General features: G+C 46.9%; 1 protein-coding gene across 1 annotated transcript in view; it reads left to right on the top strand.

Annotated features, from left to right (window-relative positions):
- Positions 1–22850, top strand: part of LOC115077772 (vomeronasal type-2 receptor 26-like) — a 146115-nt gene that overhangs the window by 83222 nt on the left and 40043 nt on the right. Inside the window, exon 4 of the mRNA XM_029580057.1 lies at positions 18764–18890. Within this exon, the coding sequence (XP_029435917.1) occupies positions 18764–18890 (127 nt within the window). The remainder of the gene's footprint in view (positions 1–18763; positions 18891–22850) is intronic.

The following is a 22850-nucleotide window of genomic DNA, read 5'->3' as shown; positions in this document are numbered from 1 at the left end:
ATCAATCACCTTGATATCTCCTCAACATCTTCCTAGGTATACACTGAAGCAAAGAATTCATTTAGTCTTTCCATGATGGCCTTATCTTCCCTAAGTGCCCCTTTAATGCCTCAGTCATCTAATGGTCCAACTCAGTCCCTCACAAGCTTCCTACTCTGGATATATTTTAAAAGGTTTTTATTATGAGTTTTTGCCTCTACGGCCATCTTATTTATTTATTTATATAGAATGTTTTATATACCGACAACCGTTTGCACATCGTATCGATTTACATGTAACTTAGAACTATGACAGCGTGGCTATCATTTAGGAATGGCCTTTACAGGGAACGGAAACTACATAAGAACGTGTAAGAAAATTAACAAGGTGCATATTAACTGGGTACTGGATTTTAAAATTGTAAACATAATTAAAAAGGTACAAAGTTTAAGGTAAAAGTTAATTGGATACAATGATTTTGAGGAGGAGGAAAAGAGGGGGGAGGTAAGGGGTAGGGAGGAAGAAGGGTAATAAAGTCGAGAGGCTGAGGGAGGGGGACAAAAAAGTACTGCTTAAGAGGGAGGTATTTACTCAAAATTGGCTAAGAGGGAGGTATTTACACAAAATTCAATGATACTAATTAAGTGGGAAATAATTACATAAGATTCAAAGGTATATAGCAACTACACAAAATTCAGAAAAATTAGATCATGTAGGGCAGACTTCGGCAGCTATTTGCAGTTATTCAGCAATTATGCAACAGATATTTAGCAATTAGTCATTGAGGTGGGTAGTAATAGATATTTAGCAATTAGTCACTGACGTGGGTGGTAATAGACAGAAAGGCCTGTAGGAATAGCCAGGTTTTAAATTCAGGTTTTAAATTCAAATTCTGTTTTAGCCTGTCTTATCAATGTTTTACATTTAACTTGCCAATGCTTATGCTTTATCCTATTTTCATCAGATGGATACTTATTCCAATTTTTGAAGGAAGATCTTTTGGATAAAATAACCTCTTCTACCTCACCTTTTTTAGCATACATCTGGACTGCACTTCTAAGATGGTATTCTTTTACAATGTCCATGCCTGATGTACACTCTTAACCTTTGTAGTGGCACCTTTCAATGTTTTTTCTATTTTCTCATTTTCTCAAAGTTTCCCTTTTGAATTTACTTATTGTTCCCCTTCTAGTCATTAATTAAAATTTTATCATGTTATGATCCCTAATTCAAAATCGCCCCAAAATGAAATAATCTGGAGTCACAGCATTATTGTCCATAGCTGCTTCTTATGATGGGGACTGTCACGGTCAAAATGGCCACTTTATCCACAAGTGAAATATAGGTGTCTCCCCACATTAGGCTCTGGGATTACAACTCGCATTCGGGCCTTCTCTTCCAGCAGCCGGTGCCTCTGAATCTTAGGATCTCATCAGTCTTTATGCACGTCCCATAGCTTGTCAGGGAACACAGTACTTCTAGCACAAAATGAGCCTGGTAGTAGGCCTCAGCCACTTCCAAGGCCTTTTCCAGTGTTTGATTCCAGGTGACATCACAACGTCTATGGAAAAGGTTTCTTGGATTCTCCCGAGGCTGCAAGAAGCTGGACCGGAAGCGTTGTCGATAGATCTCTGGGGTGAGCCCAGCTCTCAGAAGAATGGCAGTCTAAACTTCCTGGTATGAGACTGTGCTATTGGGGTTTGCAGTCTGGAAAGCAGCTTTATAATCTCCAATTAGCAAGTTACCTAGGTAGGTCATCTATCTGTCCTAAGGCCAGCTGGTCAGTCTAGTAGTCCACTCAAAATTCTTTAAGAAGCTGTCAGGGTCCTCTTCAGTATGACCATGGCCAAGGAAGGTGGTTTAACTACCGCCATTTGCACCGACAGTACCACTTGAGGCAGAAAAGTGTTCTGCTCAAGCACTTGCTCCCGCAATGCATGTTGCTGGTTTGTTTGGACCAGCAACCAGGCAGCTTTTGCTGCCTGGTTGCTGGAATTTGTAAGACTTGCTCCATATTTGCCAGCATTATGGGGGTTAGGCGAGCACTCTACAGAGGAAGGAGAGAAAGAAAAAAAAAAAGAAAATCCTGCTGGCTTATCCATCCCTTTCTCACTTTTTGAACCCTCTCTCTATTCCAGGCTACTCCCTTAGGCTAGTTGTAGCACCACTAAGTAACAAACAACAAAAGCTCCAGAAAACAGAGAAAAGGGAAAAAAATTTCTGAAATGTTTTTTTTTACTGTAGCTATGGGTCAGTGCCTGTGATTCCTTCCTTAGGTCACCAGATCCCAGTTTTACCACCATGTGTAGCGTATGGACCTGCCACAGCATCTGGAACACTATGGAATACAGAAAGACTTGGCTGTTCTAGTCAGGAAAAAGGATTTATTTAGTGGTCAAAATAAACAGCAAAACAAAAGCAGCTCATCTCACTTTAAAAATCAAGTAGTTTATAGGTATTCAGTAGGGGCACGAATGAGCTCACAGCAGCTCCCTGGGGCCTGCTTAACTCCTCTAGGCCCTGATCACTTATAGTGTTATGCAGGGAACCTCCCTGGCCCCAGAATCCTTTGCGTGTCTGTATCTTAAGGTGGACCGGGGAAGAAGGCTCCAGCTGGGGTTTTAAAGTGGTCTGAGGGAGTCTTTTGTATACTCCCTCACAGTACTCAATATATGAGGCTTAGTCCATGTGCAGCAAAGGGAGGAGTTATTATAGCAGGGTCATAGTGGGGCCTGGGACTGGGTGTACACTATTACTGGTTCAGATGCTTTTCCCATAGGCTGTCATCTAGGGATGTGCATTCGTTTGCGATGAAATAGGAAATAGAGATGATATTTCTTATTTCATCATGTTTCAGGGGGGGGGGGGGAGCGAAACAATAAGAAAACTCACACAATTTTGTGTGGTTTTCTTATTGTTTTTTTGGGGGGAAAAAGCACACATTAAAAAACAAAACAAAACCCCAAACCCACACCAACCCTTCAAATTTAATTAATTGTAACCCCCCCCCTCCTGACCCCCCAAAAAATTTGCTGAAATTCCCTGGTGGTCCAGCAGGGGTCCAGGGAGCGATCTCCAGCTCTCAGGCCATTGCTGCCAGTAATCAAAATGATGCTGATGGCCCTTTGCCCTTACCATGTGACAGGGGCTATCTGTGCCATTGGTCAGCCCCTGTCACATGGTAGGAGCAATGGATGGCCCGTGCCATTTTTTAAGATGGCGCCAGCCGTCCATTGCTCCTACAAAGGCCAGCCAATGGTACCGATAGCCCCTGTCACACGGTAAGGACAAAGGGCCATCGGTGCCATTTTGATTACTGGCAGCAACGGCCTGAGAGCTGGAGATCGCTCCCGGGACCCTCGCTGGACCACATCTCTACTGTCTTCTAAGAGAAATGTCCATGTTCCTTCTTTGAAATCTGGTGCAATATCTGGGAATATAAAGTACCCCCATACTTTGCAGATATTTTAAAGTTGCCCCTTTATGGCTAAATTTGCATTAAAAAAACAGAGGGTAAGGATCAACAGTTTTATTTCAGTGGCATTTTTAAGATTTATTCATGCAATCTAAATTTTCAAAAACCATGGAAACGCAGAGCACTATTTCTGAAAGTAGTTTGAATACCTCACAGTTAATGAAAATTTGGGAAATAAATGGTCACTGCATCTAAAAAAGACATAGTGGAATTAAAAAAGGTACAGAAAAGGGCAACCAAAATGATAAAAGAGATGAAATTTTACCTTATGAAGAAAGGCTACAGAGCTTGCTGAAAAGATGGCTGAGGGGAGATATGATAGAGGACTATAAAATAATGAGTGGAGTGGAATGGGTGAACGCAAATCGGTTGTTTACTCTTTCTAAAAGTACAAAGACTAGGAGATATTCAACAAAGTTTCAGGGTGATACACTTAAGACAAATAGGAGAAAATATTTGTTATTCGTCGCATAATTAAACTCTAGAATTTGTTGCTGAAGTAAGTGGTGAAAGCTGTTATTGTAGCTTGCTTTAAAAAGTTTTAGACAATTTCCTTCATGAAATGACCATAATGCATTATTAAGATAGACGAGGAGGAAATCCACTGCTTATTCCTGAGATAAGCAACATCAGGTCTATCAGTCTTTTGGGATCCTGCTAGGTATTTGTGACTTCGATTGGCCACTGTTGAAATAGGTTACTGGGTTTGAAGGACTTTTGGTCTGACCCAGAATGACAAAACTTATGTTCTTATGTTCTAAAATTTGTTTAAAAAAACCCAAAAATAAAACAAATTAAAACACAGCTTTATTTTTTTGTATTGTGCAGATCAGTAATAGAGAAATATAATGGAATGGAGTCCTAAAGTGCGCACGTGTTCTCTGGATATGCAATCTAGGATAGTTTTTATTTTAGTTTGTAAGTGACTGATATAATCTATAGGGTATTGCTCACTGAGGGTAAACTATACAATAGGTTCTCTCTCTATATATAGAACTTTAACATTAGAGAACTCATAAATACATTCACACCTTTGTTCATGCAAATATCATTGTTTATTTATGAAATCACATCATAAAACAATCCTGTCTAGACAATAAATACTATCTAACATAACCTCACATTCCAACATATCCTCTCATACACACACACACATCCTAAAAAATCACCATTTATTGCACAATATCCAAATGAAGTGTAAATTACACTGCAAGTGCGGTATTTACAATGCCCTATTACATTTCAATGTTTTTGAAAGCAGCAATTTCAAATCCCTTAGAATCTTTTCACAGCGCATTCACTTGTTAAATTTTTAATGATCCAATATTCACACACAAGTCGGCACCATCCAGTGGACTCATCCGACAAGGAATCCTTGTTCACCCGTGCACCGCAGCCTTCATCAGGGAAAACTCTCGCCAACGATTTAATTACAACCAATTCTACATAGAGAAAAAGGAGGTAAGAGAAAATTCCAAAATCCACTCTTTAACACATTCAAAGAACACGTAATACCTGATTCCCCCACTTCTTTAACACATGCTGGAAAACGCCAATCTTCACACACTGGAAAGTATCAAACTTCTTACATCTCCAAACCGTCTCGGACAAATTTTCAAAATCTATCCCATATTCTTCTAAGTCATCTAAAGTTAAAGATGTGGTGAAAAAACATTGGAATATTCTTTCACCTTTAAAAATTTTTAGTGAAAGTCCTATTTTTGCTATTAAAAAACATAGAAATCTATGGGATAATTTGAAGAAATCTATTAAGCCAATTGGTGAGGGCACTATTCCTGGACAATATATTTGTGGTTCCTGCTCAGTTTGTAGTCATGTTTTGAACAAACATACATTTTAACATCATAATTTGAAATCTGCTTATTCTCTTCCAGAATATAATATAATAAATACAAGGAGTATTCCACTTTTTAGTAATAATGTGCAAAACTTTATTAAATCTATCTATGTTGCATTCGGACACTGCTGGCGAGGTAGTGGACCCTTGGGCTGGCCCACCGAGGGTGACGAGGTAGGCCGGAAGGCGGAGCCTCAGACAGGAGGTGTTCACCCGGGAACCAGGAACCCCCCAGGAGGAGCCCGTAGGGCCCTGGGACCTCGGGACTTGGGGTATAGACAGAGAGTCCAGAGACAGAGGTGTGCTTAGACTGGGACCAGAGTAAACTGGAAGTAAAGGAAGTCCAAGGTACCCGGGAAGCAGGAGCCGGCAGTACAGGGCCGAGGGCCAGCTGATGACAGGGCAGCGGGCGGCAGCGGAGGCTGTAGCAAACCGGAGGCTGAAGCAAGCTGGGAGCTGAAGCGGAGCTTGTAGCAGACCGGAGCTGGAGCAGGCTGTAGCTGATGCAGAGTCTGTAGGAAACTGGAGCTGGAGCAGGCTGGAGCTGAAGCAGAGTCTGTAGCAAACCGGGGTCAGAGGCAGGCAGCAGGCTGAAGCGGAATCGTAGGCAGGCCGGGGTCAGAGGCAGGCAGCAGGATGAAGTGGAGTCGTAGGCAAACCGGGGTCAGAGGCAGGCAGCAGGCTGAAGCGGAATCATAGGCAAACCGGAGTCAGAAGCAGGAAACCGTAGAGGACAACAGGAGCGCAACTCAGAACAACTATGCAGTTGTGAACCTCGTTGCAAGGCGATGAGAGAGAGTTTGAACGCCGGTTATATCGGGACTTGGGCGTGACGTCAGCAGCACGGGCGGGGCCAGGCTTCCGGGAGTTGAGCGTTCAAGACGGGCGTCTTCGCGCGCGAGACTGAGGAGAAGCAGGCACGTAATGGCGGCCGCCATGTGGAGTGAGGGAAGCCCCCAGGGTCCAGAGTCGGCGGAACGCGGCGGTTCCTGAAGCGGAGGTATGCAGGGTTGAGCCCAAGGCGAGGGGACGTGGTGGCGACCGCAACAGTACCCCCCCTTTACGGCCCCTCTTGAGAGGACCGGGCTTCTCTGGATGGTCTAGATGGAACTGCCGCAACAACAACTTGTCGAAAATGTTGCGGCTGGGTTCCTAGGTGTTGTCCTCATCGCCGCAACCTTCCCAAGCTAGTAGATATTCCCACCTGTGGTTGTGATAGCGAACGTCAAGAACTTCGCGAACCTGGTAGGTGGGGTCATCGTCAATGGCGGTTGGTGAAAAGTCCGGAGGGTTGCGGTGGTAGCGGGAGAGGACCACGGGCTTGAGCAGGGAGACGTGGAAGACGTTGTGAACACGAAGTGAGGATGGCAGTCTTAGTCGATACAAAACTGATCCCACTCTTTTGGCGACCTGGAATGGTCCACAGAATCTGGGCGCAAATCTTCGTGAGGGAAGACGGAGGCAAATGTTCTTTGTGCTCAGCCATACCCGGTCTCCTGGCTGGTAAGTTGGAGCTGGTCGTCGGTGGCGGTCAGCTGCTTGTTTGGCGGAAGAGGCTGAGCGAAGTAACTTGTTCTGGGTCCTTTGCCACAATGTTTGTAGCTGGCGCGCCGTCAACTGTGCGGCTGGTGAGGAGCTGGGGGTATCGAGTGGAAGTGGAGGCCTCAGCTGCTTTCCGTAGACTAGCTTGAAGGGTGAGAGCCCAGTGGCTGTATGGGCTTGATTGTTATAAGCGAATTCCGCCCAGGGTAATAGCTCCGACCAGTTATCTTGTTTCTCATTGGTGAAGGCTCGAAGGTAGGTCTTCAGAGACCGATTCATCCTTTCGGCCTGGCCGTTACTCTGGGGATGGAAAGCTGTCGAGAAACTGAGCTTCACCTTGAAACATTTGCAGAGGGCTCTCCAATAACGTGCAACAAATTGGGGTCCTCTGTCAGACACAATGTCCTGTGGAAGGCCGTGAAGCCTGAAAATGTGCTGGGCAAAGAGGAGAGCCAGTTCAGGTGCAGAAGGCAACTTAGGCAGCGGAACTAGGTGTACCATTTTAGAGAAGCGGTCGACGGTGACCCAGATGACAGTTTGACTGCGGGACGGGGGTAGGTCCACCATGAAGTCTGTAGCGAGATGGGTCCAGCACTCTGTAGGAACCGGCAGAGGCTGTAGGAGACCGCACGGGGAACCAGGACTGGGCTTTTGATGGGCGCAGGTGGGACAGGAACTCACATAAGTGCGCACATCTTGACATATGTTGGGCCACCAGTAGAAGCGGTTAATGAGTTCCAGAATTCTTTCACGTCCTGCATGCCCTCCAGTGAGGGAGTCATGAGCCCAGCGTAGTGCTTTTAAGCGATCTCGTCGAGGAGCCACGGTCCTATCTTGGGAGAGGACCGTCAAGGCGGACAGGTGAACCTTACTAGGATCGAGGATATACTGAGGGGGTTCTTGGTCTTCCTCGGCGAAGGAGGTTTGAGAGAGGGCATCCGCTCGGAGATTCTTGGCCGCCGGTCGATATTGTAAGACAAAGTCAAACTGGCTGAAGAACAGAGCCCAGCGGGCTTGGCGAGGATTTAATCGTGCCTGGGATAGAAACTCCAAGTTTTTGTGGTCTGTGTACACGGTGGTCGTGTGTCGGGCCCCCTCGAGCCATTGTCTCCATTCTTCAAAGGCAAGTTTGATTGCCAGCAGCTCTTTATCGCCAATGGAGTAATTGATCTCGGCGGGGGAGAGCTTCCGGGAGAAGTAGGAACATGGCAAAAGTTGTCCGGAGTCGGAGTGTTGACTGAGGACTGCTCCGACGGCAATGCTAGAGGCGTCGACCTCAACAATAAAGGGTCTGGTGGGATCTGGATGACAAAGCAGACGTCTGAGAGAAATGCTTCTTTCAAATCGGAGAAGGCGGCAACTGCCGTGTCCGGCCAGTTCTTGGCATCGGCTCCCTTCCGAGTCAGGGCCGTTAAAGGAGCAACCCGGTGCGAGTATTGGGGAATAAAGTGTCTGTAAAAGTTAGCGAAGCCTAGGAATCTCTGGAGGGCTTTGAGACCCTTAGGTTGTGGCCAGGTAGTTATGGCAGCTACTTTTCCGGGGTCCATGCGGAAGCTTGTGGAGGAGATGATGTATCCAAGGAAGGGCAGAGCCTCTGCCTCAAAAACGCATTTTTCAAGCTTGGCGTACAAGTGGTTGTCTCGGAGAGCTTGTAAGACTACGCGACGCGGCAACGGTGTGTCTTCAGGTCCTTAGAAAAGATGAGTACGTCATCGAGATAAACTATGACATGCGAGTGAAGCATGTCGCGTAGAACTTCGTTCATGAGGTTCTGGAAGATGGCTGGGGCGTTGCAGAGTCCAAAGGGCATTACCGGGTACTCGTAATGCCCATCCCTGGTGTTAAAGGCCGTCTTCCACTCATCCCCTGGGTGAATGCGGACAAGGTTATAAGCCCCTCTGAGGTCAAGCTTGGTGAAGATACGTGCTCCCTGAAGGCGGTCCAACAGCTCAGGGGTCAAAGAAAGCGGATACCGGTCTCGCTTAGTGATAGCATTCAGGCCACGATAGTCTATACAGGGGCGGAGAGAACCGTCCTTCTTGGCCACGAAGAAGAAACCGGCTCCGGCAGGCGAGCGAGAAGGGCGAATAAAACCCTTGGCGAGGTTCTCCGTTACATATTGAGACATGGCAGTAGTCTCGGGCAAAGACAAAGGATACACCCGGCGTGGCGTGGTGCCTGGCAGTAGGTCAATTGGGCAGTCAAACGGCCGGTGTTGGGAGAGTATTTCAGCCATCTCTTTGGAAAAGACGTCAGCAAAACCCAGATATGGTTCGGGCAGCAGAAGCGAGGAGCAGAGGTGCAGGGGTTTCAGTGGCCGGGGGAGTTGCAGACAATGTTCGAAACAAAAGGGACTCCATCGGACCAACTGGAAGTTATCCCACTGTATTACAGGCGAGTGTTGCCGCAACCAAGGTAGTCCAAGAACCAAGGGGTGCACTGCTCGCTCTAGAACTAGCAGAGAGATCTCCTCCTAATGGAACAGGCCGGTTTGGAGGGTCACAGGGGCCGTGGAGCAGGTGATGATCCCGGGGAGCAGGGTGCCCCGAATGGATGAAATCCGGAGAGGAGGGACCTGCTGTAGCGTGGGGAGAGATAGCTGGTTCACCAGGTCGGCCACAATGAAATTCCCCTCAGCACCTGAATCAATGAATGCGCGGATCTGCAGTTCCCCACCGGGGTATTTCACAGTTACTGGTAAGGTACAGAGAGGAGCTGATCCTGTAGAGCCTAGGTGTAGCTCCTCGGTATAACCTAGGCATGGTCGTTTTCTGGACGTTCCGGGCAGTTAGCGAGGAAGTGCCCCTTGCCTCCACAGTAGAGACAAAGGCCTAGCGAGCGGCGTCTCCTTCTTTCCTCAGGGGTCAGTGGAGACCTGCCCAACTGCATGGGTTCCCCACTGATGACTGGGGTCGGAGGAACCTTTGAAGCCGGAGTTGTGGAGGCAGTGGACGACTGTGGTGATGTCTTACGATGGGGACGGTTCTCCTTATCCCACTGCTGAAGGCGACGATCCACCCTGCCCGCAATGTCAATCAGGTCATTCAAGTCCTCCGGAAGGTCCCGGCCTGCTACCTCATCCTTGATGTAACTGGCAAGCCACTCCAGGAAGATTCACCTAAGGCAGTCCTCTCGCCAGCCAACTTCCATGGCCAGCGTGCGAAAGTCTATGGTGTAATCGGCCACCGAGCGTGACCCTTGCCTGAGGTGCAAAAGATCTGCGGCCGTTGTGGTCTGGCGTGCAGGATCATCAAAGGCGAGGCAGAAGTTGTGGACAAATTGCTCAAGACTCTGAAGCAACGGATCCTGCCGCTCCCACATGGGTGAAGCCCAGTCGAGGGCCTTACCGTCCAGTAGCGAGAAGATATACGCTACTTTAACTGCGTCCGAGGGAAACTGCGCAGGTAGGAGGGCAAAACAGACTTAGCACTGATTTCAAAATCCACGGCATGTCCTGATATCTCCGGCATAGCGGATAGGCGCCGGTAACTGAATCACAGAAGCTGAACTGGGCGCCGGTACCGGAGGAGGAACTGGAGGCGGCTCAGGAGAAGGAGCCTCCAGACGGGAGACCAGCTGTTCCACGGTAGCTGCAAGCGTGTCAATACAGTACTGTTGCTGTTGGAAGTGACGAGCCAATTTATCGGATTCTGAGTCCGCAACTGGCGAGGAGCGCTCGACACCGACGTTCAGGCGACCCACTAGTTGTTCCTTAGATCCTATCAAGAGGTCTATGTCTTGTTGCTGCTGCTGCATCTGATGATGCATCTGTTGGGCCATCCCCGGAAGGATCTGCAGGCTTGGGTTCTCCACCGAGTCCATGGCCTTGCAAACTGTTGCAGTCGGACACTGCTGGCGAGGTAGTGGACCCTTGGGCCGGCCCACCGAGGGTGATGAGGTAGGCCGGGAGGCAGAGCCTCAGACAGGATGTGTTCACCCGGGAACCAGGAACCCCCCAGGAGGAGCCCGTAGGGCCCTGGGACCTCGGGACTTGGGGTATAGACAGAGAGTCCAGAGACAGAGGTGTGCTTAGACCAGGACCAGAGTAAACTGGAAGTAAAGGAAGTCCAAGGTACCCAGGAAGCAGGAGCCGGCAGTACAGGGCCAAGGGCCAGCTGATGACAGGGCAGCGGGCGGCAGCGGAGGCTGTAGCAAACCGGAGGCTGAAGCAAGCTTGGAGCTGAAGCGGAGATTGTAGCAGACTGGAGCTGGAGCAGGCTGTAGCTGACGCAGAGTCTGTAGGAAACCGGAGCTGGAGCAGGCTGTAGCTGAAGCAGAGTCTGTAGCAAACCGGGGTCAGGGGCAGGCAGCAGGCTGAAGTGGAATCGTAGGCAGGCTGGGGTCAGAGGCAGGCAGCAGGCTGAAGCGGAGTCATAGGCAGTCAGAGGCAGGCAGCAGGCTGAAGCGGAGTCGTAGGCAAACCGGGGTAAGAGGCAGGCAGCAGGCTGAAGCGGAGTCGTAAGCAAACCGGAGTCAGAAGCAGGAAACCATAGAGGACAACAGGAGCGCAACTCAGAACAACTATGCAGTTGTGAACCTCGTTGCAAGGCGATGAGAGAGAGTTTGAACGCCGGTTATATCGGGACTTGGGCGTGACGTCAGCAGCACGGGCGGGGCCAGGCTTCCGGGAGTTGAGCATTCAAGACGGGCGTCCTCGCGTGCGCGCGAGACTGAGGAGAAGCAGGCACGTAATGGTGGCCACCACGTGGAGTGAGGGAAGCCCCCAGGGTCCAGAGTCGGCGGAACGCGGCGGTTCCTGAAGCGGAGGTATGCAGGGTTGAGCCCAAGGCGAGGGGAAGCGGTGGCGACTGCAACAATCTAGACAAATAAAAATACTCACTATCCCATTCAAACACATTCACACACACCTAAAATCATATTAAAAACATTTCCAGTACATCGTGATTGCAAAAATTGCTTATTAATTTTTAACAATCAGTTTTTCAAATACAACACTTCATATAGTTTTAGTTTACAACAGCTTCATTTCCATTACTTCAAGATTATTATCTCGTATTCGCCATGATCATTGTTATATTCCAACTGAAGTTTGTCCGACAAAAGATCTTTGTTTCTCCCCTCATGGGGCTTCCTCAGGGACTTATGTTCCGCTTATACGATAATCAAATTTCCAAATATAAATTATCAATATTCTCTTCTATGTTCATCATTTATATAAATACTTTTTCTTCAATGTCATCATTACTTAAATTCCCGAAAAACATTTTAAATCATGATTCGTATACCGGGTATGTCAACACATACTTCCGTGAGTCGAACCGGCGTACACGCAACATAACGTCAATCACATGTTGCAACGTGGTCTCTTCCAGAGGCATTCAACTGCGAGACAGCAGGGGTGATTATATGCAATCCTCTGCCCTTGTTCCTTTGTATACATTGGTCAAACTTCTAGACCAGTGAGGTTGCGTATCACTGAACATAAAAGCAGAATTAGGGTGGGTAAAGAGAATGCCCCATTGATCAAACATTGGATGGAGGCAAATCATGGAATAGAACATCTACGATTTTTTGTGGTGAAAAGAGTAGTTTTACAGTGGGGAGGGGATTTGTCTTCTGTTTTGGGGAGAGTTGAACAAAAGTTTATTTTTGAATGGCAAATGAGTTCGCCGCATGGACTCAATGGTCCCATAGAATGGACAGCATTTTTATGATTACAGGATTCATGGTAAGGTAGTTTTTTAATTATTCTGATATACTCCGTGTTTAGTGAATTAATTGATTATTTGGGAGCATGGCGTTATTGAATATTGATTAATTGCTCATTAGTTGATTTTTTGAGCATTATAAGGACTAGTAGCGTTGACGGTTTTACATCATCATTTTTGAGCGTGATTTCATCAGTTCCGGAGTAGACGTGAGTATTGAGCCAGTTGAGCGTTTGTTCAGTTAAGCAGAAATTTTGGTAAATTGTGTTTAAATTATTTGTTTTGGTTGTAGTTCGGCAACCAGAAATATGATAATGAATTGCGAGATGTGAAACAATTCTTCAAATGATTTTTAAAATTTGTCTGAGACGGTTTGGAGATGTAAGAAGTTTGATACTTTCCAGTGTGTGAAGATTGGCTTTTTCCAGCATGTGTTAAAGAAGTGGGGGAATCAGGTATTACGTGTTCTTTGAATGTGTTAAAGAGTGGATTTTGGAATTTTCTCTTACCTCCTTTTTCTCTATGTAGAATTGGTTGTAATTAAATCGTTGGCGAGAGTTTTCCCTGATGAAGGCTGCGGTGCACGGGTGAACAAGGATTCCTTGTCGGATGAGTCCACTGGATGGTGCCGACTTGTGTGTGAATATTGGATCATTAAAAATTTAACAAGTGAACACGCTGTGAAAAGATTGTAAGGGATTTGAAATTGCTGCTTTCAAAAACATTGAAATGTAATAGGGCATTGTAAATACTGCACTTGCAGTGTAATTTATACTTCATTTGGATATTGTGCAATAAATGGTGATTTTTTAGGATGTGTGTATGTATGAGAGGATATGTTGGAATGTGAGGTTCTGTTAGATAGTATTTATTGTCTAGACAGGATTGTTTTATGATGTGATTTCATGAATAAACAATGATATTTGCATGAACAAAGGCATGATATAATCTATATACATAAAAATGTTAAATAGTTTGTACAAAATCGCTAATCTCAAAAACCAATGCATCGATTGCTTTCAAATTTGGACACAACCTTCCCTTCGCATACGGGAAGGTTCTTCTGTACTTACATTACAGATATGTCACACCTGTGACAGGTAAAATAGGTTCAAACATTTTTTCCTGAAAACAGCGACATCTGCTGGACGTAAGCACCATCTGTTTCACCTTACACAAACACACGCTACACTAATCCTTTCACCATTCCAGGTCCACGTTTCCCTTCCTTTTTCACACATTCGCCCACTTTTTTCACCACAACAGTGGGGGGAAAATGTATGGCCATCTTATACAGCGAAGATAACAATTTCCTTTACAGCTAAGAAACACCCACCACCCTCCTCATACCACCCACACACATGCCAAATTATTTTACTTCCCACACCCTCCAAACACACATAAAACCTGACAAAAGTCCTGGCTGCTCCAATGGAGTGGTCCGGGACACATCGCCTGGACTACGGCCGTCGGCTGCCAGCAATCAAAATGGCACCGACGGCCCTTTCCCTTACTATGCCAGTCAGGGACACCAATGGCAGCGTTAGCCCATGTGACATAGTAAGGGCGAAGGCCCGTCGGCGCCATTTTCAGGATTGGCAGCCGGCGGCCCTTTGCCCTTACTATGTCACAGGACCTACCGCTGCCATTGCTGGACCCCAGTGACATAGTAAGGGCAAAGGGCCATCGGAGCCATTTTCATTGCTGGCAGCCCTGGACCGCTCCCGGACCGCTCCTGAACGCCCGCTCCACCGACAGAGATTTGTATCAGGTCTCGGGGGGTCTGGAGGGTGAGGGTTGTACTGATTTAATTGCAAACATCTTGGGGAGGGGTCACAATGGGGGGCGTGTTTCATTCATTCGGCAACTGTTGGGGATGGCAGGAGGGTGGGTAACTTTATTTCGCTGGGCTGGGGGGGGGGGCAGGAGGGTGTGAAGTGGTTATTTACAGAGAACGGTTGTGATGGGGGGTTTTTTTTGGGGGGGAGGGGGGTTCACACACAAGCAGAAAGACAAAAATTGCACAATCTGGGGAAGGCTCCAAAATAGCCCTCCCCAGACCGCAAAACAAAATGGGGAGTAAAAAATTGGTTAACCACTCCCCTATTTACTACATAACACGCACAGATGCCCAGGGACAGACCACATTTAGCACCAACTATTTTCATTTTTTTTCTTTTCACACTCTGCATCCTAGGTGCGTCTTATGGTCTGGGGCATCTTAGCTAGGAAAAAATACATTACTTTCATTTGCATTTCACTCTTTCTTGGGACATTGTGGTCCCATTCACCTCAGTCATTTAATAGTTCAGCCATCTGCTTTACTTCAGCCAAATAATGCCTCGCTGAAGATCAAACTTTATGAAGCAGTTAATTATTCTACAGAATTTATGAATTCACTCAACCTCCCGGGCATGCCACCTCACATACTACAATTGAAAATTGGCGTACCAATTATCATGTTACGAAATATCAACCAGCCAATGCTTTGCAACGGCACACGACTTGCTGTCAAAAATTTGATGAGCAACATCATAGAAGCAACAATCTTGAGAGGACCTTTCAATGATGAAGATGTCCTCATTCCTTGCATCCCTATTATTCCAACAGATCTGCCATTTCAATTTAAGAGATTGCAATTCCCAATTCGATTGGCATTTGCAATAACCATCAACAAAGCTCAAGGACAATCTTTACAACTCTGCGGTTTAGATCTAGAAACTAATTGCTTCTCACATGGACAATTATATGTTGCATGTTCAAGAGTCGGCAAACCAGACAATCTCTATATCTGCACAAACAATGGAACAACTAAAAATATAGTATACCCACAAGCATTGTGAAATTAAACATATTACAGCCATGCACTTTCTCTTTTCTTTCTTTTCTACTTAACCAGGCTCTGCCACAGCAACGTGTGGCCGGGTACAGCTAGTTTATTATATACAAATTTATCAAATAAAACACAAATAGGGGAAAATTCATTTGTTTTATATATTGTATATTTATGAGAATATTTGAGCCATTCTGCAATTTGGGACACTCCTGAAAAGTTACCCTTCATTCCTTAGCTCAATCATTATCTGAGGAACCTCCACGTAAAGAACTTTCTGGGTGAAGATCTCTCTTTTCATGAGAATGGTGACTTCTCCATGGGATATTATATTATAAATCCAGTCTTTCTAGCCAATGGGATGCAAAATATTGAAGTTGTTGGAGGTTATAACCCAAATGCTCCCTCAGGACAGGATTTTACTATCAATGAGAAGGCAATCGTATGGGGAAAGTGCATTCACCCAGGTCAGAATTAAGTCACATTATAGCATGAAAGAAAGCATTGAAACATGCAAATGTCATTCATAATAGGGATGGGAAGAGGGGAATGTTTTGTTTCATTTTTGGGGGCTTTATCCCCCACAAACTTTGTTTCATGTAATGTTTATTTTGTTGCTTTAGTTTAATAAAAATGAATAAATATTGAAACCCCCAAAAAAATCAGAGAGAAGAAAAAGAAATGAGATATCACAGGGCCTCCTGTGATCCCCCATTCATTTCTCCCACCTAGAAAACTACCAAGGCCTGGAGCCTTCTCAGCCTCCACTTACATGGTCTGAGGAGGATCAGTAGACAGGACCTAGGGCCCGGCCCAAGCCAGGGACTTGTGTGGGGTTTAGACCAAGGTTGTGGCTACCTGCAATGGCCTAAGCCTATACAAGACTGAGGCGTCAGACTGGGCCTATGGATTCGGGGCTAGCTGATCCTGATGCCTTTTCCTTTCAAAGGCCTAGGCTGCAGTAGAACACTGTGATTTTGCCTTGGACCTACGCAAGGCTGAAACTTGGTGGCTGGATCTGCCTGGGCCTTGGCCTAGAACATGGCCCCCTGATGCTTCAGTCTGGTTAGGAGGCCAGGTTCAGACACCTTAGTCTCTGCCTAGGCCAAGGACTGGACCCACATCCAATGCAACAACCCAGCCTTGATATCAAGGTCTCTGCCCGCATTCATGGCTGACCAAATTTGTGAGCCTGAGCCTAAGTCAGGGCCTAGAACCAGACTTGATGCTGTGAGCAGTCCCATAGACTGGACCCCGATGTCGACGCCTGGCCTGGAGGTAGGGACTAATGGTTGAACCTTGGCCTAAGCCAGAGTCCAATCCCAGGCCTGATTCCATGGACCAGCCTGAAGTCCATGTCCATATACCAGGCCTTGGCCTTTGTATAGGGTCAGGCCCAGGCCCAGAGCCCAGGCCTCAGAACTCTTCTTCAGCCATTCTTTCTTTGGGTCTTCTTCTCCAACTGATGCTGTCTGCTGTGGTCATTTACATCAGACATAACAATTGAATTAGCTGCCATCCATCAAAATGGTGCCTTCCACTGGTGATGGTGCCCCGGACTTAATCAACTCTGGTGCAATGACCACAGTGGACGATGTCAGTTGGCAAAGAACAACTAAAGAAAGATGACATTGAAGAGGAGCTCTGAGGTATGGGCTCTGTGCCTGTGCCTGACCCTAGGCCCTGGTGTAGAGTGTGAATCTGAGCCTTGGCCCCCGATGTTGGGACCCAGCCTTCATGTTGGGCCGTGGCATTAAGACTGGGACCAGGCCCTGGCCTAGGATGTGGCCCAGGTGTCAAGACCCAGGCTCTGGGCTAGGCCAAAGCATTGGGCCTCTGTCCAAGCCCAGTCCCCAGTGTCGGGCCCCAGCATCCAGGTTGGGCTGTATCATCAGGCATTGGTACAGGTCCTGTCCTAGGCTCAGGCTCAGGTGTTGGTTCCCAGCATCAGACCTGGGTCCAGGCCAAGAACCAGCACTGGGACCCAGCCTTTTGGCCAGGCCATGGCATTGGGCATAGCTCCTGGCTGAGACCTCAGCATTGATACACAGCTTCCAAATCAGACAGCAGTATCAGGCCTGGGTCCGGGTTCGACCCTGGTCTAGGCAGCATTCTGGACATTGGAAACTGGCCTCTAATGCATGCCCTGACATTGAGCCTTGGTCAGTGCTTAGGGCCCAGAGTCAGAATCAGGCCTCCTGGCCAGGCCACAGCACATTGCCTGGGCCCTTTCCTAATCTGAGGCCCAGGTGTCAGAACCCAGCCTCCAATATGGGATCTGGTGTCGGGTCTGGGTCCAGATTGAGGCTCCAGCACCAGGGCCAGCTAGACCCGTCTAGGTCATGATGTTGGGCCTGAGTTTGCACCAAGGCAAGAGAATCATGGAGGAAGTATGGGAGGTAGTCAAGAAATTTCCCAGGTCTAGTCTTTTGCTTGTGTCTCAGCCTAGGCCTCAGCATTAGACCAGGGTCTAGAAAAAGATCCTGGTGTCATGTTTGGGCATATGCCATGGCCTCGCCATTGGGTTGAAGCCTATGCCCAGGCAAGACCCAAGCTTCGGGCCTAAGCCTAGGCCAAAGCACCAGAGTAAAGCTTGGGAATAGGCTTGGACTCTTCCTTTGGGTCTCTGCTTACTCCCTATGTGAGACCCTGGCCCGATTGGCAACATTTTTAAAAAATAGGTTTTCAAATCAAAATGAGATTTTGAGGAAATTTAATTGGAATTTATCTTGTTCCATTTTGAAAATGATCCATAGGAAATTTTGTCACATTTCCTATTTAATTTCCCCCAAATGCCCTTCACTAATTCATAATATTATGAAATGGTAAGAAGAGCTGCTATGTGATTGGCTGCCATAAATGCTGTCTCATCCTAGCATAAAGAGCAACAGACTTTACAAATCTCATTTTAATGTATAAGAGTGAGAATTTATACCTGGAGAATGTTAAGAAGGGCCACGGGGAAATTAAATCAGACAGATGGGCATTCACTTAAAGAAGCCCTCAAGGATGTCAATAACTTCCACACTATCCATGAATACTTTTTCTGTTATTCTAATAGAAATTATCACAAACAATTGTATTCTCTTACCAGCTAATGGTAATTTGACTGCTAATAGAGGAAACAGAAATATTGTTCTATGCTTTGATGCCAATTCTTTTCAAAGTTCAACTATAGCTTTTGTCACAGGAAATGATTCATTCCCAGCTAAACTGAAACCTCTGATTCCAGATGGAGAGGTGTTTCACATTTTATATTTGATCAAAAAGGGCTCATAGTTCACCACCATAAACTGCTGAGCACTTTGAACTGGAATTCAAAATAAATGGTTTGAGTTGGTACAAATGTAAATTGAAAGTAGAAAAAATTATAGCCCAAGTTACCAGATGTTTTTCTCAATATTTAGACACCTCCACAGTCCAAATGCAGTCAGAGTTGTCCTCCGGGATTCAGGAAATTAACAAGTAAAGAAAAACCCATCTGCTGCTATGATTGCATTCCTTGTCCAGATGGAGAGGTCTCCGACCAGACTGGTAGGTGATGTGATGTAAAATGTGGATGGATCACGGCTGTAAATTCTTCAATTTGACCACTGATATAAAACTCAAAGGTCTTCAAAAGCTTATGAAAAAGATCAAATTCCCATATAGCATGCTCAGTTATTCCCCGGTAGGTTTCATGTTTTTTATATAAAAAAATATAACAGTTATTATAGTTATGGTTGTACTGAATGCATTAGTAGTTTACAATTAAATTATAAATTCAGGTATAAGACCCTGTCCACTACTGTCTGCTACAGAGTAGACAGTCCTGAGAGAGTAGAGAGTGAGAAGTGATCTGAGAAACCTCAAAGAGTGGATTATGTTTTGACAGAAAGGTTTCACTGCCATGAAGTGCAGAGTCAGGTCTTTGGGCTACAACAATCACATGAGCTGTATTTCATGGCAGCTGAAGGACTGATGTACATGAACCAAGAATAAGACTTTGGGCTGATCTGAATGTGGTAAAACAATATGGCAAGGCAGTGACTGAGACCAGAGCAATGCTGAACTGCAGAGAGAGAGGAATAAGTAGCAAGAAAAGGAGGTGATCATGCCAGTATACTGGTTATTGATAAGGCCTCAAATGGATTTTCATGCTGAGTTCTGGAGCCTATTTCTCAAAATGATAGAAACTAGATGAAAGCCATCCAGGCAACCAAAATGATACACAAGATCATATAAGAGCATAAGGTATGCCATACTGGGTAGAGATGTGAATCGTGTGATCGATCGTCTTAACAATCAATTTCGGCTGGGGGGGAGGGAATCATTTCGTCGCGGTTTTGTTTTTGTAAATATCGTGTAAATCGTAAATCGGGAGAGGGCGGGAAAACCGGCATACTAAAACAACCCTAAAACCCACCCCGACCCTTTAAAATAAATCTCCCACTCTCGCGAACCCTCCCAAAATGCCTTAAATTACCTGGGGTCCAGAGCGGGGGTCCCGGTGTGACCTTTTACTCTCAGGCCTGCGGTGCATTGTAGAAATGGCGCCGGCGCTACCTTTGTCCTGTTTTTTGTCCCCCGACATCAGGAGCGTAGGAGATCGCTCCCCAACCCCCGCTGGACCCCCAGGGACTTTTGGCCAGCTTGGGGGGGCCTCCTGACCCCCACAAGACTTGCGTGGGGGTCCAGCGGGGGTCCGGGAGCGATCTCCTATGCTCCTGACGTCGTTTTGCCGTACAAATGGCGCCGGCCATACGCCGTATGGCCGGCGCCATTTTGTACAGCAAAACGATTCGAGTGCAGGAGGTCGCTCCCGGACCCCCCACTGGACTTTTGGCAAGTCTTGTGGGGGTCAGGAGGCCCCCCCAAGCTGGCCAAAAGTCCCTGGGGGTCCAGCGGGGGTCCGGGAGCGATCTCCTACGCTCCTGACGTCGGGGGACAAAAAACAAAATGGCGCCGGCGCTACCTTTGACCTGTCATATGACAGGGCAAAGGTAGCGCCGGCACCATTTCTACAATGCACCACAGGCCCGAGAGTAAAAGATCACACCAGGACCCCCACTCTGGACCCCAGGTAATTTAAGGCATTTTGGGGGGGTTCGGGAGGGTGGGGGATTTATTTTAAAGGGTCGGGGTGGGTTTTAGGGTTGTTTTAGTGTGCCGGTTTTTCCGCCCTCCCCCTTCCCCTCCCCCTTCCCCCGATTTACGATTTTTGACGATAAATCAGGGGAATTCCTATTGTATCGCGCTTCTAACGATTTTTGACGATTTAAAATATATCGGACGATATTTTAAATCGTCAAAAAGCGATTCACATCCCTAATACTGGGTTAGCCAAAGAGTCCATCAAGCCCAGCATCTTGTGTCCAGCAGTGCTAATCCTATTCACAATTACCTGGCAAGTACCCAGCAAGTACCCAAACATTAAATAGATCCCAAGCTACTATTCCTTTTTTATTAATAGCAGTTTATGGACTTCTTCTCTAGGAAATTATCCAAATCTTTTTTAAACCCAGTTACACTAACTGCCATAACCACATCCTCTGGCAATGAATTCCATAGCTTAACTTTGCATTGAGTGAAAAATAATTGTCTCTGATTTGTTTTAAATGAGCTCCTGCTAACTTCATGGAGTGTCCCCTATTATCTGAGAGAGTAAGTAACCAATTTACATTAACCTGTTCAAGTCCTTTCATGATTTTGTAGACTTCTATCATATCCCCCCTCAGCCGTCTCTTCTCCAAGATGAAAAGCCCTAACCCCTTTAGGCTTTCCTCGTAGGGGAGCTGTTCCATTCCACTTATCACTTTGTTCGCCCTTCTCTGAAATTTCTCCAGTGCTACTATATCTTTTCTGAGATGCGGTGACTAGAATTGTGCACAGTATTCAAGGTTTGATCTCACATAAGCATCATAACATCCACTGTTTTACTTATCATTCCCTTCCTAATAATTCCTAACATATTTTTTAATATATATGGTATCTAAACAGAAAGACATATGAGATAGGGATGTGAATCGTTTTTTGATGATTTAAAATATCGTCCGATATATTTTAAATCGTCAAAAATCATTAGAGGCGATATTTAATAGGAATTCCCCCGATTTATCATCAAAAATCGTAAATCGGGGGAAGGGGGAGGGGAAGGGGGAGGGCGGGAAAACCGGCACACTAAAACATCCCTAAAACCCACCCCAACCCTTTAAAATAAATCCCCCACCCTCCCGAACCCCCCCAAAATGTCTTAAATTACCTGTGGTCCAGTGGGGGGGTACCATTGTGATCTTCCACTCTCGGGCCACGGGTGCATTGATAGAAATGGCACCGGCGCTACCTTTGCCCTGTCATATGACAGGGCAAAGGTAGTGCCGGCGCCGTTTTGCTTCCTGTCCCCCGACATCATGAGCGTAGGAGATCGCTCCCGGACCCCCGCTGGACCCCCAGGGACTTTTGGCCAGCTTGGGGGGGCCTCCTGACCCCCACAAGACTTGCCAAAAGTCCAGCAGGGGTCCGGGAACGACCTCCTGCACTCGAATCGTGTTGCCGTACGGCCGGCGCCATTTTGCAAAATGGGTCCGGGAATGACCTCCTGCACTCGAATCATGTTGCCGTATGGCCGGCGCCATATTGCAAAATGGTGCCGGCCGTACGGCAACACGATTCGAGTGCAGGAGGTCGTTTCCGGACCCCCGCTGGACCCCCAGGGACTTTTAGCCAGCTTGGGGGGGCCTCCTGACCCCCACAAGACCTGCCAAAAGTCCAGCAGGGGTCCGGGAATGACCTCCTGCACTCGAATCGTGTTGCCGTACGGCCGGCGCCATTTTGCAATATGGCCGGCGCCATTTTGGAAAATGGCGCCGGCCGTACGGCAACACGATTCGAGTGCAGTAGGTCGTTCCCGGACCCCCGCTGGACTTTTGGCAAGTCTTGTGGGGGTCAGGAGGCCCCTCCAAGCTGGCCAAAAGTCCCTGGGGGTCCAGCGGGGGTCTGGGAGCGATTTCCTACGCTCGTGACGTCGGGGGACAGGAAGCAAAATGGCATCGGCACCATTTCTATCAACGCACCCGTGCCCGAGAGTGGAAGATCACAACGGGACCCCCCCACTGGACCCCAGGTAATTTAAGACATTTTGGGGGGGTTCGGGAGGGTGGGGGATTTATTTTAAAGGGTCGGGGTGGGTTTTAGGGATGTTTTAGTGTGCCGGTTTTCCCGCCCTCCCCCGATTAACGATATACACGATATTTAAAAAAACAAAACCGCGACGATCCGATTCGCTTCCCCCCCCCAGCCGAAATTGATCGTTAAGACGATCGATCACACGATTCACATCTCTAATATGAGATGAGACTGAAAGACCTAAGTAGGTATATTCTGGAGGAGAGAAGAAGCAGTATTAATGGTATTAATGCACATGAATTTAAGCTTCTCCAATGGTAAAGAAGCTGAAGAACTAGGGGTCATGATATGAAACTTCATAGGATGGAGACTCAGGAGCAATGCTAGGTA

This window comes from Rhinatrema bivittatum, chromosome 16, assembly GCF_901001135.1.
Source record: "Rhinatrema bivittatum chromosome 16, aRhiBiv1.1, whole genome shotgun sequence".
In the NCBI taxonomy this organism is placed as follows: domain Eukaryota; kingdom Metazoa; phylum Chordata; class Amphibia; order Gymnophiona; family Rhinatrematidae; genus Rhinatrema; species Rhinatrema bivittatum.
This window is presented reverse-complemented; position numbering and strand designations above follow the sequence as displayed.